Source organism: Centroberyx affinis, unplaced genomic scaffold (assembly GCF_046629955.1).
Source record: "Centroberyx affinis isolate AG114_WGS23_722 - 3 ecotype Tasmania unplaced genomic scaffold, CSIRO-AGI_Caff_v1 ptg003919l_1, whole genome shotgun sequence".
In the NCBI taxonomy this organism is placed as follows: Eukaryota; Metazoa; Chordata; class Actinopteri; order Beryciformes; family Berycidae; genus Centroberyx; species Centroberyx affinis.
The window spans coordinates 108832-127500 of NW_027281753.1; the positions used below are offsets into that span (position 1 = coordinate 108832).

An 18669-nucleotide genomic window follows, 5' to 3' on the forward strand; every position below is an offset into this window, starting at 1 on the left:
TATTTGATGCTGTGTCCTACCTTATAGGCCCACTACTGAGACTATGCAGATGAAATTCTAATGAAATTCTTTGTGGACCAGTACAAAACTTTGTATGGGACTGAGGAGCTTGTGTACGGCCACTGCCTGTGCCATCTAGACCACCTTTAGAGTGTCTGCATTGAGAACTGCATGTTCCAGCTGAAGAGAAAGGTCAGAAAATCACAACATACATTCTCCAACAAATTGTAAATGCAAGACAAAGGCAATACAAATAAAATGTATGAGCTCAAATACAACAGGGACAAAGCTAAACTTGGTGGAATGCACTGCAGCGGACCAACAATTTCTGCGATGAATTCCAATGTGATCTCACGATATCTTATTTCTTCTCTGAGCAGGTCACACCGCCTCCAAGAGAGGAAGGCTGAAGGAAAAGATCTGGCCGTGTGGCCAGTGCAAGCATCCGGACTCTGGACTCTGCGGGGTTTGATGTCTTGGGTCCATTGTGAAAACTGTCACAAGTTGCTTCACATCACATGTGGACTGGGAGGAGGAGGACGATGACGACACAGATTTCTGGCGTTTTTGGTTGTCCGGACAACTAGTTCCTTTGGCTATTTATTTATGTATGTTTAATCATTTTTAAAATATGTAAATAAATACAAATATTTCATTCTGGGTGTGGTGTAATATGTAAATAAATAAGAATATTGCATTCTGGGTGTAATTTTGTCATTGTGTTTGGAATGGACGTCCTGCAGCTTAACAAGCTAATTGGACAAACTTCATTCAAACAAAGGTGTCTGGCTGCCATGCCATAAAAGTGTGTGTATATGTTTTCTAACTGTTGCTGGACATTCATGTCAAATTTCCTGTGGATGCTGGTGGTTGTACATGGTAAAAAAAAAATATTTAAATCATACATATAGGCCTACAATCTTACACAATAATTGTACTACTGTAAATTATGTAAATCAAGCACTGCACAATGTGCATGATGGTTTAGGATTGATCTTTTAATTTGTCTGATGTTTTCTACTTTGCTCCCGCTCATGTATGTGCGTGTTGTTTTTGTGTGTGTGTTATTTCTCACTGTATATTCAAAGCCTCATTACTGGCAAAAGCATGGCCACAGGCAATGAAATGAGGACTGTTTGGCACTATTATTACTACTACTACTACCGATGATAATAATAATACTTTATTCATCCCTGTAGGAAAATTCTGTTTTCCCCTTGCCGCCTACACATGGAGGTCAGAGAACTGGGTCAGCTACAGAACAAAACCCCCTGGAGGTGATGGGGACTGTTGCTCCAGGACACTTCAGCAGAGTTGATGCTTGTTGACACAGGGGCCTGAACATCGGCCCTCTGACACTCTCACCCACTTGTTTCAATGACAACGTGAGGAACTGAGGTTGTTCAGAAGTGTGGCAGGAGGGACCTCAGAGCAGGTTGTGCGTTTGAATCTCCGCCCCGGTCCTTTTCTCCTCCTCTCCTTTTGGAGTTTGCATGTTTTTTGCAGTATTCGTCTTCATTTCCCTTCCTGTGTGTCTTACTCCTGGATGTTCTTCAGGGTCCGGAGCTCCTTGGTAAACCACAACTTAGCATTGTGCCACTTCACAGCTTCTTCTTCAATACTCACTCACGTGCCTCACAGGTCTTGTTATTGTTGTCAGGTGAAAACTCAAATTTTGGTGATTTTCATGTTTTAATTTAAATTGAAGGATTAACTACATGCTCCTCTATGGATTGAAAAAGTTCTATGACCCTTGGGTTTATAGCTCACCTTTTCAAATCTCATTGAATAAATACATGCAAAATACATCATCATCAAGCTAAAAGTTAGGCTGTTTTTCTTAATTCTTGAAAAGTTGACATTTTGGGGAATACCCGACAACAGTATGATGCTACCTGAAGTATACCAGAAAAAATGTGCAGAGTTTCAATGAAATGTTGGAACAAGCAAATACTGAACATGTACATGACATTATAGTACACAATGGAAAAAAAGTTGTTTTTTTCCTCCAACTTTAAAGCTACTTAGATTTAAGGGGAAAGTCGGGGTGCAAGAGGGGTTAACCGTATCCCAACAGTAACATGAAAAAACAACTAAGGGATGAGGGCAATACGAAGGCAACCTTAATAAAAATGAATTGTCTCCCTTGCCTGACAGAATCATTCTCTGTCAGCTGCAAGACATCGTTTCACCGAGGTCTCAACTTCATTATCCCCCCCCAGGAAACATCCTGTCGGTTGTGCTCAAGGAGGTTTATACTAGCCATCAATGTACAGCCAAGGATTTATCATTTTTGTATTAAAAAAAAACCCAAGTAAACCTTACACAGCAGGAAAATGGCAGCTAACATTGCAACATAAAGACAAGGATTTATCTGGGGAATATATGGCTGACAACTTCAATAAATAAGAGAGACATGGATGCTAATCCAATAAGAGTAAAAATTTAAACATAAGAAAAGGGGACTTGAATCATGAAATCTCAGTTGTGAAGCACAATGACCACCAGTCCTCTCCAAAATGGCACCAATTCAAGGCTAGCACTTATATATAAATATACAAGCATTTAACTTTGTTTCTAACACCACATTCACGTCACTGTGGAAGACTCGAAAGAATGGGATGACATCTGCTGCTACAACTTGGAAGAAGCGTTCACGTGTTTAACTCCTTGGAACAGCTGCATTCAATATCATTTAAAATCATCCATAAATGAATTGCACCAGACATTATTTGCTTTTTATACTTGATTGTATTACTGTGAATATGCTAATTTTTTTTTTTTTTTTTTTAATCACTGACTGCCAACATCAGTGGACTCACTACAGTGTTTGCCACGCGTGTTTCACCAGTGGAAGATATTGGAGCCCACAAAAATGTCCACATTTCCTACTCGTTATTACGACTAGGAGGTTGACGTGAACCCCGGTCGTATTCTGACATGAACTGAACGCAGCATAACTTAAGAGTGCAGGGCAACATAAAGGCTTATGTCCTGTCTGTCAATGGTAATATAAATAAGCACAATACATTTAGCTACTGTTAGGTTTGTTGTTAGCGGTTGCTAGCACTAGCTGGATAGCTGGCTAATTGAAACAAACTGACTGTTCACCTAGCTAAGTTAGCAAATTTCTTCATTAGCCAACTGGTTAGCTATAGCCTTAGCTTTTAGCTATATAGACTTATTGTGCCAAATCAAAAATGCACACTCTATCAACTTTGGAACACTTCAGAAAAATTATGTCTCCATCCCATACACCAAATGCTGATAATGACTGTTTGAATAGTATACTAAATTGCATTGTAACATACTGTATTTTCGTCTTCCCTTGGCTGGTGGAGAGACCGTGTTAGAGACTGAAACCCTCAGTGTCTGCAGCTCATATGAAGACTGCTGACCTGTCGGACATCACCAGTATGGGGCTGGATGGCTCTGATCATTGTTTTAAATATATTTTTTCTAACATTACATTGTAAAACTATTTCAAAAATCCAAATTTCTTTTAATGGTTTTGTTCAGTGTTGGCTTGCTCAAGCAGACCCAGCTAACTTTTTTGCACATTCATGTTCTTTATAACCTACAGATAGTATGATAAGACATGATGATGAAATGCTCAGTATTTGTCAATTAGATTAATGCTGACTTTAAAAGCAACAAATATTTTTCAACAAACTATAGTCAAATAATGGTATCGCAACCCACCTTTGGGCTACTATGAAATATTACACTATAATTTGAAAATAACCTGTTTCCTGCATAGACTGCTTGCTACAACTTTTTTTTTTTCCAGTGTCACAACCAGACCTTGTAAAGCAGGTTTAGAAACATAATCATGATGAAAACAAAATTACCATAATCAGTGTTTTGCATGGGTGAGCTGGTAGGGTGGCAGTGATAGCATGGCTTAACAATAGTATATGACCCACAACTTTCTAGAAAGTCCTGGGCCGTATGTTGAACATCAATTGCTGCATTTTTGGCCCGTGTGAGACTTGTAATTGGTGACACTGACCCAGAATTAAGCCTGATTTGACCCGAAATCATCTGCTATCTGGGCATGCACTACACCTGCTTCAAGCTTTCCTGGTATGCAACTATATGCTTGCGTCATTGACTTGCATAGAATATTGTGTTTTGGAATACATAACAAACATTACACCAACATCCCAACATTACAAACAACTAGTAATAACAAGTGCAAGGGATTGGGCCACATCATCATCATCATATGAATGGCTCAGCTGACTGAAAAAAGATGATAATGATCAACCAACGAACAGGCTCTTTGAAAACACCACTCCAGAATTTTGGTTGATCTTGGCACTATTAACATAGATTCTTGAATAGTTTGATTTGTAAACATATTTTTTTGCCAACTTACAGGTCTGTTTGACAGCAGTTTACAACAAACCTGTTACCTCTTCAAAATACATACAAACTAAGACTTATGTTTAGCTGTCCCCTACTGTTAAAAAAATAAAAATCAGCCAGTCAATCTGAGAATGATTAAGACTTTAAAATGTAAACAAGCTTGTATGTTCTCCAACAGAATGGCGTATTGCAATTTGAATGCAATATCAAACAGCTGAAAACTGATTATTTTATTTACTTATTTTTTGTATACATGGTCTACCCCTCTCTTGCCTTTATTTTCACTCTCCCATTCCTATCTACCTACCTGCTGGCCAAACGCCACATTAATCTACAAAAGGGCTTTTCACAAAACATTCTTTTAATATGATAAGGCTAAAGTCGGGGTTGTCTCACTTTGGAATTTGCCTGTGTGAAATGTTTACCAACGTCGTACGACAGGTGTCGCAACTACACCGTCTGGCGTGAAGACTACAGAAATTATCCTGGCAAAGCAAGAGGTATCACTCCTGCGTACTTCCGTCTTCGCTCAATTGCCGTTATAGGTAGAACAAACCACTTGTGTTTTCGGTGGGAGTATCTCAGAGTCCGTCCAATAGGCCTAACGTTACATATTTTGTCTGCGAGGACCATATTCGTTGAACATCGGAATGTAGTATTAGTAAGACACTAGTGGCTTGAGACCGCTTGAGACACTTGCAGTTAGTAAACAGTGCTTCTGCTCGCGCATGCGTACTATTTTAACGACTCCTTGGAAGTTCCTTGCATAAATTAGCTAGCTACCGTGTACATTAGCTGGCTATCATGCTAGCTAACGCTTGAATAATGTTCTAAGTTTCGTCCGTTGTACGCTATTCCAGTCTCGTCAACGATACGGTTTTCCTTGCGGCCGGGGTATGATATTAACTATCTTGGTTGTTTAGTTCACCAGGGTCTTTGAGCCCTAGCGTTAACGTTACTCCCCCCTAGTGTAAAACAAACTACACTTACCGTCAGCCCTCTGTTTATTGTGTAACGTCACGAGGTGGCGATGGTGGTTGCGGTCGCATTTGACTCCGCCACTGACTTTGTCGTCTTGCTGGAAGAAGTGGGTTACTGACTGACTGCTCCTGTGCACTTCAGGATGTGTCGTGCTTGACTGAATGCGCTCTCCACATCAAGCCGGACCGCTCGCCTGTGATGGGGAACCACAGTCAAAGATAACCACTTAAATTCCCCTTGTGTGTCTGCGTGCTGCAAGTTCACCATGATGTCCGTAAGTCGTGTTTTTGTAATCCTAAATTATTGCTTTGATCACGTATTTTTGCATTTGGCCTTGTGTTTGCTTTATAGGCTTTCTCTCTGTGAGAGAGAGAGAGAGAGGGAGAGTGAAAGAGGAGTGATAAACAGTTTATGGAGCTATCCCCTAATGGAAAAACACGATTGTATTGTATTCCTAATGGATATCAGGCATTATTGATTCACGTAGGCGGTGCATTCCGTTTTGAGAATATAACACAGCCAAAGATATATCAAGTTTAGTTAACTTGTAGTGCAATGTGAAGTAGAAAGTGCCCATAGTAGAAAGAGTTACTAATGTTTGCAGCCTCTGCACCTATACCTCACTGGCCTTGTTTGACAACCACACTCTACCAGGCAAATATAGAAAGCCTAAAGGGGATTGAAAGATAAGCTCCAAATCAACACCCTGCCTGACCTTCAGCTGTATTGTTGATTCACTCATCTGTATGTCAGTTATTATGCAGTTTCCTGCAATGTGCAAGCATTATGTGCACTTGCCTATCATTCATCAGTTGCCTTTAACTATATCTGTCCTCTATATATGAGGTCCTGACCCGTCACCTTATGTGTCAGTATGTAATGTGTCAGTATGTAAGTTGTTGATATGTCTCTGTTCCAGTTTTTTACAATTTCTATAAGAGACAGAGTTTAAATTGGGTTCAGTGGTGGATTGCTATCTCTCCTCACTGTTCTGTAGGGCCTGCATTTCCTCATTTTGCTTTTTGAGCTATCACTGTTGTGTGCCCCGCATGACAGGAAGGAAAAAGTACACGCTTAAGCACAACATGGTGGCATCACATGCTTATTTGCGTGTGCAGCTGGTGACAGACACGCGTGCCGTGAAAAAAGCAAAGACAGGTGGCGAATTCACAGGGAAGATGGAGAGAGACCGGCAGGGATCGGGCAGCTGATTCCCACTCTCTCTCTCTCTCTCTCTCTCTCTCTCTCTCTCTCTCTCTGATACAAACACACATTCACACACACACACACATACACACACACACACACATACACAGTACATTCCTCTGTCAGTCACACACCTACAGCAGGACCACAGAACAGAGCGTGCTTTTGTGGGATGATACGCCCTCTTATTAATGTTGGCATGATCAGCTGAATAGATTAATTCTTCATTGCTTAAATTCAATTCTCTTTGCATTTATGGTATCCATGGCATCCAAAAAAACAAAAAAATTAGGCTATATGTCAGAGTATGTGCTGGATTTAGCATTGTATAGACAAGGGAGTATAGAGAAAAGTTTTGCTGAATCAAAAGAAGTAGTGTACTGCTTCTCCCATTCTTTGCTCACTTATGCTTCACCTGATTCACAAATAGACATCCCATTTCCACAGAATAAAAATGTGTAGCTACATCTATTGGGCTAGTAAGGACAAGTAGAAAAGTAAGCAGAGAGGCGGTTATCCTAGATCAGTAATCGAGGTATTTCGAAGCCATTGCGCTAAAAGATTGAGGAGAAGAAGGGAGGGTGTGATGGACTGATCATCAGGCCTCACAATGGCTCTCAGTGTCAGATCAGTGATCATGAACATGAACAAGGATAAGGTCAGCATTGTTGTAACACCTGGGCCTGTATTAAGTTTCTCAGGAGGGGAATATTGCCTGATCAGGTAATAATTATAATGATGAACCTCATTTATATAGTGTATTTTTTGAAACAAGAGATCTTTACAGGCATAATACATACAAGCCAGTAACATAAATGATAAAAACAACATACACGAATTGTGAAGCAGGGTTAAAGAATTGTAAAACAAATATGAGAATAGGTAAAAACAAATTATGTAAAAAGCCTTTGCATTGCAGCGTGTTTGAAGAGGTGATGTAAAAGACGACACTGTTTCCGTCAGCCTAAGCAGTTCAGGCGGGGTTGGTCCAAAGGTCATATGGTTACGAGCATCACTGGACATCACTGTTGACTTAATTACGACCATATGAACTCTGCTGTTTTTGTTTAGTGTTTTAACTTTGCCCTGTCGTTGTCTAGATGACCTTCGAGGTGTCGAGCAGGGTGAAGCTGCTGTTCGACTTCTGGGATGTGCATGGGCCTGCAGGTAAGCTGCAGGGCGACAAGACAGCAGAGTCGACTCCTCAGGGGAATTAGTTCCGTCCCGCAAGATTTCTTCCAGTAGCGATGACTCCTCCGAACCAGTTTATCTGGTTAAGACGTTCAGTAGTTTTGGGTTTAAACAGATTGTTTCCACTGTGTGGCGAAGAGAAGGTTCAACATCACAAAATCACATGACATTGCAGAAAGGTGTGACTTTGAGGTAGAGCGAGTGGTTTTTTGAGTTGAAAACATACACAAGCACACATTTACATTACCCTCACCACTGTTATTATCCAGGAGTCCCACACTCCTGGAAAGCCTGGATAAGTTATGAAAAATGGTAAAAGGGTGAAAAGTTTTGGATAAGACATGACATTTGATTTGTGAAGTTAATGATTTTTTTTAAAATACTTTAATACTGTCAAATGTCACAGAAAGCTGTGGCTGTAACAGTTTACACCCCCCTGTTGAAGGAAAATATTGTTGATTTACTGACTATTTTTTATTGACAGAGTTAAAATATTATAATCCTTGATTTTAAAGTAGGGCTGGGCGAAATGGTTGAACCCAATATCATGATAATCACAAGGATTTTTCTCGATATGGATACATATCACAATATGGCTCACGTATGCAAAATCACATGTTAAATAATCAAATTAATGTTCATCCCATTGACCTGATTGGTAACACTGGTAAGGTGCAAGGTCAAAGAAAACTGAAATTTTCAAATGATATTCCTTAAAATGTTTCATACCTCAGTTTTGCCAGAGTTTTTACATAACATTTGCTTGAAATTATCAATTTAGACAGCAGAATTGTATGTCACAGTATCCCCAAATCACCATATCATCATGATATTGATTCCACCAAAAGACGTTAAATAAGAATATTGAATTAACGCCCAGCTCTATTTTAAGGTGAAAAACAAACTAATGCTTAAAGTTTATGTAGTTGATGGTTACTTTTTAATTCAGTCTCATCAAAAATTGGTCATGGAAATTGTAAACGAAAGTTATGGGAACCCTGTATGATCTTACATGATTTTACAGTATTCCACTGTATTGCACTATAGCACCTTTAGCCTCCCAGGCTGAGTTAACTGTAAATCCCTATGATTACAGTCAGACATGTTGACCAAAGGCAGAAACATATAGAAGGGGAGAAGCATGTTTGTTGTTGCTATCCTTAGTGCCAGCCGGCATTAAGGGGATGAGTGAGTCAGTCAGTGTGATGCCAAATTCAGCTGTGTGAGGTCATCGCGTGTGTGTTTGTGTGTGTGTGTGTGTCTTTGTGCCTCCAGGGATGGTGCTGTCGGTGCTTGTGGTCTTCCTGCTGACAGTCCTCTACGAGCTGCTCAAAGTCTGGAGGGTCTGGCTGGGGAATCGGTCCAAGCTGGCCCAGCCTCAGTCTCCGTACTCCGTCCCTTCCTTCCCCTCGTTCAGCTCCTCTCCCTCGGACCGCCACAGGGAGAGCCGCACCGTGCTGAGCAGCAGTGCCTCCGAATCCTCTCTGGCCCCCATGGAACCGCTCCCAAACACTCCTACCACCAGGAACAGGTGAGGGCCCTCTTGTGAAATAATCTGGGTCAAGGCAGAATTTAGTTACGAATCATCAGGGAAATCAGAAGTGTCAAAAAAGAAAGAAAAGTAAGAAGACACAGAGTGCGGGCTATCTTTGTTTATTTCATATTGGCCGAAGCACCAAAAATAAACATCAGAATTCTGTTTTTTTTGCAGAAGGACTGTATGTTTTTTTCAACATAAAAATCTAGAAATAATTTAACTTTAAACTATGCAAAAGGCAGAATCACCTTTAAAAAATAATACCAAGAAAAGAATTGGGAGTCCAATAAGTGTGACCAATAAACCTGAAAGCCTACACAGTCACTTTGTTAACCACCACTCATTGTCTAACCTGCTTGATATTTATCTAGTCAAACAAAGAGGGTTTCTTGATTCCACTCAGTGTCACAGTGAAGCTAAACGGGTTAGTGCTGTAGTGTGACATAGCTCCAGAGTTACATATTAATCCCATTGTTTCCATTGTCGCTGTATGTGGTTTGTATATGTGTATATGTGTCTGTGTATGTCTGTCTGTGTTCAGTGGAAAAACATAATGTCCAAAACCCCCCAAAAACTAGATGTGTATGAGACTGAGCACCTACCTCCCTTTCTGTCTAGCTGTCCTTTGATTACAAAAAATTACTCCAGCTCCTGTAAATAACGAATATATTGAATACATTGAATGCAAAACGTCTGAAGAATATATGGAGCATTTCATTCCAACACAAGATATGCACCATTTGGAAAAAATGTCACCTATTCTTTCATAACAGCTGATAAACCAAAACAACGAAAACAAATGATGGTACGTTTTTAGGGACACTATAACTTGAGTCCTTTTTTAAATGGCCTTCTGTTTTTTAAACAGCCTTCTCCCACTGCTGTATGGACTATCTAGCACTTTTAAGCAATCTCTCTGCACTTTATTATTATTAGTAGTATTATTATTATACTATGAAATTTAAAAAATATTTTATTATTCGCTATTTAACTATTTGTTTTGTACAGTTTTTTACTTCATCCAAGTGCTGATTTTCGTTGTATGACTACAATGACAATAAAGTGTCTTATGTCTCTGTCCAAAACAAAATGGTAACACCTTTAAGAGACATTTTGGCTATATTGAATAAAGGACTTCAGGTAATGATTTTCACATATGGATGAAATGTGTTTACTAACTAATTAACCCTCCAATTATGTTAAAATTAACAAACACCTTTTATGTTTGGGGTCAGATTGACCCCAGAAATTTAAACCTACAAAAAATGATTGTAATTGAAAATTACCCAAGTTTACACTTCAGAACATCAGCAAGTAACACTCAGCAGTTAGTCAATAATGAAAAAAACCCACCAATAATAAGTAAATTAGTCACCTAAGTAGTCTTTCAAAGAGCTGTGACAGGACAGAAAATCTTCAGGTGAGATAAAACTCAAAGAGAAATGGTGTGTGCGCGTGTGTGTCTTATGTTATGGGCCCTAAAGCATGGGAACGTTTTGGAAAGATCAAAAAATTGCATGGGAACGTTCCCTCAGTATCAGTCAAAGAGAAAGAAAATATGTGTAAAACATTTATATTTTATCTGGTTTTATAAGTGTGTGCAGGACCTTGAAAATGTATAATCATCATGTTAAATTTAATGTTTACCTGTTTTCCAAATGAAATCAGGTCAAACTGACCCCAAATATAATAGGAGGGTTAATGTAATCGTCTCCCTCTCCTCCTCCTCTTCCTCTCCCTCTCCTCCTCTTCCTCTTCCTCCTCCTCGTCCTCCTCCTCAGCTGGTTGCTGCACGGTGTCCAGACGGCCCTCCACATGCTGCAGGTGACTCTGGGCTACATGCTGATGCTGTGCGTCATGTCCTACAACACCTGGATCTTCCTCGGCGTCATCATGGGCTCCGTCTTGGGGTACTTCATAGCGTTCCCGCTTCTGGGTCACATGCAGATGTGACAGTCTGGAGAATTGAGAGACTGAGGAAAAGACAGAGACCGGCTCCTTTTTTTTGTCTCTTTTTGTTTGGATTAAAGGGTGACCAATGGACTAGATGTCAAAATGGAAAACCACTCATTTGGAATAATTCCTGCATGTTATTCCTCTGCTCCGGGACAGTCCAGTTAGTAGTATTTGTGAAAATGAATAACGTAGAGAATGAGTTGGGGAATGTGGTTCAGGTGACTGGAATAGAGCGCAGGGTGGATTTTGGAGATGCGTACACTTTCTGGTTAAGAAATGGCAATATGCACTACTCTCGAATAAAACTCGTTCGGATGTGAAAACTGAAACATTCTTTGGGTGCGCAAAATCTTTGTTCCCCTCATTGTCCGTCACAAGTTTCAGTCTTCGGTCTCTGGCTTCTTGCTTGTGGTGTGGGGACACAGTTGTTCATAATCACAGATATTATCTAGACCAAAGTGTTAACATATCTCCTTATAAGGACAACATGTTATTCAACAAGTAATTAAGTGGTTCCTCCTTTTAAAAAGGGACATCAAGTCCTGCTCCTGGCACTCAGTGGTAGAAGTCTTAGTAAAGGAAAAAAGAAAGATTTAATGTTCATATTAATGTTGCGGCCATATTGCCTTTGTATGAGCATTAAATCTTTCTTTATGGAGCTGTTTCTTTGAGTCTGTGGTATGTTTTTTTTTGGCCTTTTCTATAGTCACTTTGCCACTACCAGCACCTCACTAGGACACAGAGGTGCGTTTGTTTTTCGTCCAAGAGGTCTTAAAACCTGGCAGCCTCCCCTGCAGGTAGTCTTGCTTCCCTTCTCAGAGCGTCTCAAACAGCAAACCTCTCAGTGAGCTGGTTAGACCTAAAGTAATGTATGTGAAAAATGGGTTTATAACTCTGTGGGGGGGGGAGTACTGCTTACTTAAACCTTTTTTTGTGGAATTACCCTAAAGCAATATAGATTCAGAGAGAAGAGAAATGCATTTCAGTAATGCGCGGCACAGGCAGAACACAACACTATATCATGATTGTTTCTGTCATTTTGTGTTTTTATGTTTGAAACCAAACACTTGGAGAATTTCTGTCATTGCTAGACTCAGTTCAGCCAATTTGCATCCCAAAGTGAGATCTCTGCCTTGTAGAAAGTGATAGCTGGTAAAAAAAAAAAGATTGCTGTCTTGAAAGTAAAACTCATCATGTTGACATATTTATGTTATTGGCTATTTAATGACCTTTGCCTACAAAATGGCAATATTTTTGAAGGTGGAACCATCTATGTAATTCAGTTATTGAGTAATGAATTTCAGGTTTGTATGCTTTCTCTCAAAATGGATGTATAGCGTTTTTGAAATGAAACCTAAAGTCGGCCTTGCAGAAGGAACAGAGATTTACAGTCGGAGGTCATAAGGCAAGGCAATACACAGTTTGAGGAATTGCCACTTTGAAAAGAGTCAAGCATGTGATCTTAGCGTTGTAAACTCCTCCGATGTGTCATCTTGGTTAGCAAACAGATTGCTTTCTCGCTCTCACATATATCAGGCGACAGTGAATGTGGGTCATGTGGGTCTGTGGTAATCATTTACAAAGCACAAACCTGCAAAGAAAAAAAAAACAGTCCTTGTGCCTTAGAGTTGACATTTCATATTTGTTTTGTACAGAAATATGCCCTTTTTTCAGAGCAGTTTGACATAAGTATTCTGACCTATATTTGAATTGAGTTTGACCATGGAACCAAAATGATATGAAAGTAAAAACTGTGTGCCTGAACACTAGAGGTTGTTTACTGTTGAATGAGTTTATATGAATATGTTCTTCTCACTAAGGTTTTCTGTCACTGAATAAAACTGAGTTCTTGAATAACTTGATTATAACAATAAAGAGAAGAGTTGTTAAAATCATCTTATTTATTCATCCATACATATATATATATTTATATATTTAAGGAAGATAAAATACAAATAGAAGAAGGTTGTTGACAATTAGTGTGTGTGTGTATACACCACACATGTAGGTTTTATAATAAATAAACAGGAGAAGGGGACAGTCAACAGTCCTCCATTGTAAGTAATGGATCTTAGGGAGGAATCTGACGGCTACAAACTCACAGCCCAGTCGAGACAAATGTGCCTCAAATATATACAATTCAAATTAAAAATAGGAAAGTGTGACTCACATAGAACCAAATGGAGATTTGTGTCCACTACAAAAACAGTATAACAGTGAAAACAATTAACCATTAAGTGTATATTTTCGTGTATAGAGCTGCAAGGTGCTGGTGAAAAACTGTAGGTTTGCTGAACGGATAATCAATCATAGACCAATGCATTTCAATATTTAGACCTATCATTTAAGAGTAATAATGCAAACATTAGAGCAAACACTTTACTGTCAGCATCCCTTTTATGAAAAACAGTAACAGTTACTGAAACCAAGATTATTATTCACTTTCCCTCATGAACAAATGGCGTGACAGAACAAGCCTTTGTCAGCAATACGGGTTTTGTAAGGAGAGGAACTGATGACCAACAGCTCTGCTGGTTGCATTAATTCCTGGGAAATTCCCCATTCATTTTCGCATTGACAAAGTCATTTTTATATAGATAAGGTTATAAACTAGTCTATAACCCATAACAAAAGTTCATTACAATAAAACAGTATAAAATTTCAAATTCAAATGACAATAGGCTAAACAAAGGAAGATGTTTTTAAATAGAAATAAAGTCACTGTCATGTTTGACTCGATGTACTCTGCGTTAAGGTTGAATATAAAATTCAATATAAGGAAGTCGAGTGTTTTCTCACAGAGGTTTGAATGCAACCACCGGGCACCGACATGAAGATTTTCCCTCCTCATACTCAATCATAAAGAGGACGTCCTCAGATTAAAGGTTCATGGAGACCTTATTGAGTAAAGAACGGTCATTTACTGTATCTTGGTCATCTCCACCCACAGGCAAAGCAGCAAGAAACATGGATTTTTTCCCACAGATGTAAAAAAAAAAAAAAAAGATTGTATATAAAAATTAATGTGAAAGTGTCAAGCATTCCCTGACAGTTTGTACTCAAACAATCTAGTGTTGAAACATTAAGGCCATTTGCAATTATAAGAAATGATTCCAAAGTAAACAAATATCACATATTAAAAAAATAGATGTTTAAAACCATACATGGTAAAAGTAAAAAATATACAAGCAAATCCCCATACAACTGTATGTTAAGGTTGACTATAGTACCCCCTACTGCCCAGTTAGAGGCTAGAAAGTGATCCCTGCACCTGCCGTTAAAGTACTAATCTGCAACTTTTTCATATAAATAAATTATCTTTTTTTTGTTTTGCTACTCTGTATTGCCAATTGATACCATACAATAGTGATTCAACCCATATCCAGTTCATGAAAGCTTTTACATTTGCTGTTTTTAATACCTGGGGTCAGGTGGGAAAAATCCTCTGGCACACATGATGCATTTTAGTCTCTGGAAGCAACAACAGTGGTTTGTTTGGAATAAACAGAATAAGAACTGGATAGTTAGCATGAACAGCGATAGGCTGAACAGACAAAGAAAAGAGCGGTATCTACAGAAACTCAAAATCCATCAACAGAAAATACAAGGAAAAAGAAACAGATGAATTGCTCAGAGGAAGGCAAGTGTGCTTAGAAGGAAAGCCACTGTCTCCGAGCCAGAATTAGATATATCAGTATTGTCTTTCAAAGATGAAAAACACTTCAAGATGAGAAGAGACAATGAGGAGCGATATGCAGACTTGGCTCTGTTTCTTTTGGACTGGTAGGTTTTGCTGTCTTTTATTAGCCACAGTCTACACTGAGTGTCTTATTGTCACCAAAAGCAAGAAAAAAGACAATCTTGCGGATTGTCAGCTATAGGTCTGTCACCTTTATGATGGACCCCCAGCCTTTCTATACAGGGGGGGTTGTAGTGTGAATATTTATACTTGACACAGTAGAGTTTCACTCAAATGATGTCTATAGCATGGTGAGCTATGGTTCCACCAATAAACATACTGAATTAGAGTTCAGTGAGTCAGATATGTTGAATTCAGTGTCATACACAAGATATGAAGAACATTTGCGATGAGATACTGCATAGAGAAAATATGAGACAAAACAATCACCAAAGAAATGTCACAATAAGTCCAAACAAGGATTACCAGGGAAAATCAGTAAATATGTAAATGAACTGTAGTTGTGCAGTAGGCAATATCAACAACAAAACAACAAAGGAGGATATGCAATGTTTCAAATTGAACCCTTGATTAAAATCCATAAAAATATTTATTCCCCTCTTCTCTCATTAAATCTCACAAGGAACATCTGATGCATACTGAGCCATCTTCTCACCAAAGTTTTCTCCAGTTTCAGAGTCACTGTGCAGAGTTTCGTCTCCCTGCTCTAAAACCACCTCCACTTCTGCCGGGTCGACCATTTTGTCCTCTCCCTTCAGACCGTTTGTGATTGGCTGAGGCTCGCCTTCATCCAAACCCTCATTGGTCGGCGACTGAAAACCGCTGTCGTCATGGGGACTGGAGTCTTTCAGTCTCTCGGCGTCCGATTCTGTCGCAATCCGTTCGCGCTCATCCTCCTCATCCTCTATTTCCTTGATGGCAGCCTCTTCCTGACGGTCCTTATCTGCTTCCTGCTTCCTGTTTCCTACCAGCCGCTGGACTATTTCCTGCGGGGACACCTTGTCACGGGGTGACTTCTTGGGGGAGCCCTCCACCACAGTGGTGATGAGCGTCACCTCCTCCTGCACCCCGTCCTCCAGGGTGATGGTGCCCGATCCCGGCTCCGTCCCGTTGGTCAGGCTGGTCTGGTTCTCCTTTTCCGAGACCGGCACCTCCACCACCGGATTGATCAGGTGTCTGATCTCTTCCACGCTGTCGGGGGAGTTGGGAGCTTCATATGATCCGAGCTCCTCCTCCTCCTCCTCCTCTACTCGGCTGACCCGTTTGACCTCAGAGACCTCGCCGTCCTCCTCGGGGATAAGCTCGACCCCCGGAACCTCCAGGCAGGACTCGTAAGGCAGCGGCAGCCCGTCCAGCTGGATCATGGACACCACCTGCCTGCGTCGACGCCCTGACCCTCCTCCCTCAATACGCATGCCCACAGAGCCCTCCGGCTCCGGCTCATCACCCCCAAATTTGGCGGCCCAGTCCACGGAGGGGTTTTCCCCCAGCAGGTGCAGGTTGGGGTCGCTGTTGGTCAGAACGATGCTGTCCCTGTAAAGGTTGTGTCTCCTCTGGACCGCTGCCTCCTTCACAGCTGGGGGAACAAAGGAACAAGAGGGTCATTTGTTGTGTTAGCATCTATCAGATACGCTAGATGACATTCTACTTTATAAAAGTATGCACATCAAATCTGAATGGTTCAAGGAAATGTGTGCAGTATGCATGTGATGCTTTGGGCTCCACAATTAATTGGAAGACTGCTGCCATTTCAAAATCCCAGAAAGCTGAATTTTTTTTTTTTATCAATGGGCTCCTGATAGTCTCCTGAACGAGAAACTCCGAAGCTTTGCAGAATCCCTGACCTACAAATCAAGTTATGATCAAAAGAAAGACAAGCACATCCAAAAGATAGGTGCTGGATCAAAGAAAATATCAAGTGAAATACAACAGAAGATCCGCACACAGAATCACTCCCGTATGAAGAATTTAATAAAGCGGTGATGTTTCTTCCTCGGACTTACTAACAGAGAAAGTTACGTATTGCATGACTTTCTCCTAGGGTTAATGGGTATTTAAGATGGGAATTCTCTGTTGTTTGTATTAAGTCTGTGGAAGAGCTACTTGCTCGAAACGTGACCTCTTTATTGAATTCTTCATACGGGAGCATTTCTGTGTGTGGGTCTTCTGTTGTATTTCACTACAAATTAAGTTACACATCAAAAAAGTAATCTAGACAAAATCCTACGATATCATGCAGTGCCGTTGGTCCACTGCCACCAGTTCTGCTGTTAATCATACTATAAAGCAAGGAATCTCTGTCTGTCTGTCTGTCTGTGTTTCATATCTCGAGATCCGTTCGTCTGATCAACTTCACACTTGGCGGGTGTATTTCTGGGGACCCAAGGAAGTGCAGTGTCAAATTTGGTGCAATTTGGACACGCGACACGTTCAATATTAATTAACTTTGAATAAACAAGCGAACAGCGGTCTGTGCAGCAGCGGCGCAAACGGGCACTGCACTAGTGACACTTCAATTCTAAAAACAGATATGCCATGGGATATCTTATATAGAGAAGTAAAGCTTGTGAATGGGAGGCTGCTGGTTCAAATTGCCAGGCTGGCTGGTATAATCTGGATGGGAGAAGTAAATAAGAAAGCCTCGTCCTTCAGCTATTACAACTTAAGTTCCCTTGAGCAAGGCACTTAGCCCCAACTGCTCAGGACGAGGCACTCAGTACAAGACTGAAGTTGTAGTCTGTAGCTCCACTGTGAACATAAATGTGAAATTAAACCTCCTCAACTGTTCTCATTGGTGTAGTTAAGTGTCCTTAGTCTACTTGCCTGGTTAAAATCAAAACTACTGCTGCTTATTCTCCTACTTCCACTTCCACCACCATCATGACCACAGCTGCTGCTACAACTTAAAGTCTTGGCCCTCACCCATCATTATGTCCTTGGTGACAGACTGCAGCACCACCTCCTCAAAGATGTTTTCCACCAGCAGGAAACGGGAGAAGTCTTCAAAGATTAGCTCCTTGAAGCGAGGCAGCTCCTGAGGAAGGAAGAGACACTGATGAGCTTCAAAGTGCTTTCAACATCTAGTGGGGGGAGGAGGGATGGGTCGTATGAGCGTGTGTTTGTTTGTGTGTGTGTGTGTGTGTGCGCGCATGTGTGTCTGGAGAGGGGGGAAGGGTAGTCGAATCAAACGCACAGTCGTCCATTGGCTAGACATACATGCTAATTAATAGGGGGTGAGTCTAGGGTTATTATTAGTAAGCAAGTCTGTAAACATTGATTTATATAGCATCTTTCAAAACAGTGACTTACAAAGTGCTTCACAGAATTAAAAGCATAGAAAACAGAAAACAACAAGGCTGCAAAGTGCATTGCAACAGTATAAAGAAGGATAGAAGATTACAATAATGACAGAGCAAGTAAGGCAGATGATGTTAGTCAGAAACATTAAAGTTTAGGACAGAACAGGATGAAAAAGTGGTCAGAAAAATAATTTGAGTGCCACTCACAGATGAGTAGCAGGGCGACAGCTGCTTCAGCATGTATGGGATGATGATCTGCAGCAGAGCCTCTCTGAAGAACTTCTTGCGCACCGTGCTGCTGTCGTAATCATATTTCTGAGGAGAGACACACGGCAGAGAGCTCGGTGACTCATATGGATTTTCTATTCATTGCACCCTGTTTACATACAAACAAAGTTTGCAATATCTTCCCGCGTTTTATTCTGCTT

At 40.4% G+C, this 18669-nt stretch overlaps 2 protein-coding genes across 4 annotated transcripts in view; one reads left to right on the forward strand and one right to left on the reverse strand.

The window, feature by feature from the left end:
* Window positions 1-4986: 4986 nt before the first annotated feature.
* Window positions 4987-13128, forward strand: slc31a2 (solute carrier family 31 member 2). 2 transcript variants are annotated; one of them, XM_071541670.1, is made up of 4 exons: window positions 4987-5622; window positions 7659-7725; window positions 9025-9280; window positions 11068-13128. In XM_071541670.1, exons 2-4 carry the CDS (start codon window positions 7659-7661, stop codon window positions 11237-11239), a joined length of 495 nt encoding a protein of 164 aa, XP_071397771.1. In that variant the 5' UTR covers window positions 4987-5622; the 3' UTR covers window positions 11240-13128. The 2 variants fall into 2 exon arrangements, with proteins under 2 accessions (XP_071397771.1, XP_071397770.1); XM_071541669.1 differs by having other exon boundaries at window positions 4988-5626.
* A 2-nt stretch (window positions 13129-13130) lies between these two features.
* LOC139663123 (protein Niban 2-like) overlaps window positions 13131-18669 on the reverse strand; it is a 41781-nt gene continuing 36242 nt past the window's right edge. Inside the window, exons 12-16 of one of the 2 annotated variants that reach the window (XM_071541668.1) lie at window positions 18449-18556; window positions 17865-17976; window positions 15957-16518; window positions 15911-15921; window positions 13131-15867 (exon numbers count right to left, since the gene is read on the reverse strand). In XM_071541668.1, the coding sequence (XP_071397769.1) occupies window positions 15551-15867; window positions 15911-15921; window positions 15957-16518; window positions 17865-17976; window positions 18449-18556 (1110 nt within the window). In that variant the 3' untranslated portion in view covers window positions 13131-15550. Of the gene's footprint in view, window positions 16519-17864; window positions 17977-18448; window positions 18557-18669 lie in introns of both variants that reach the window. The other variant, XM_071541667.1, reaches the window with a different exon arrangement.

What these genes read in the sequence shown, in the direction of transcription:
- slc31a2 (XM_071541669.1), top strand. An exon ending in GGATGTGCATGGGCCTGCAG is followed by an intron (nt 7,726 to 9,024) that starts GTAAGCTGCAGG and finishes TTGTGCCTCCAG; the next exon opens with GGATGGTGCTGTCGGTGCTT. An exon ending in ACTCCTACCACCAGGAACAG is followed by an intron (nt 9,281 to 11,067) that starts GTGAGGGCCCTC and finishes CCTCCTCCTCAG; the next exon opens with CTGGTTGCTGCACGGTGTCC.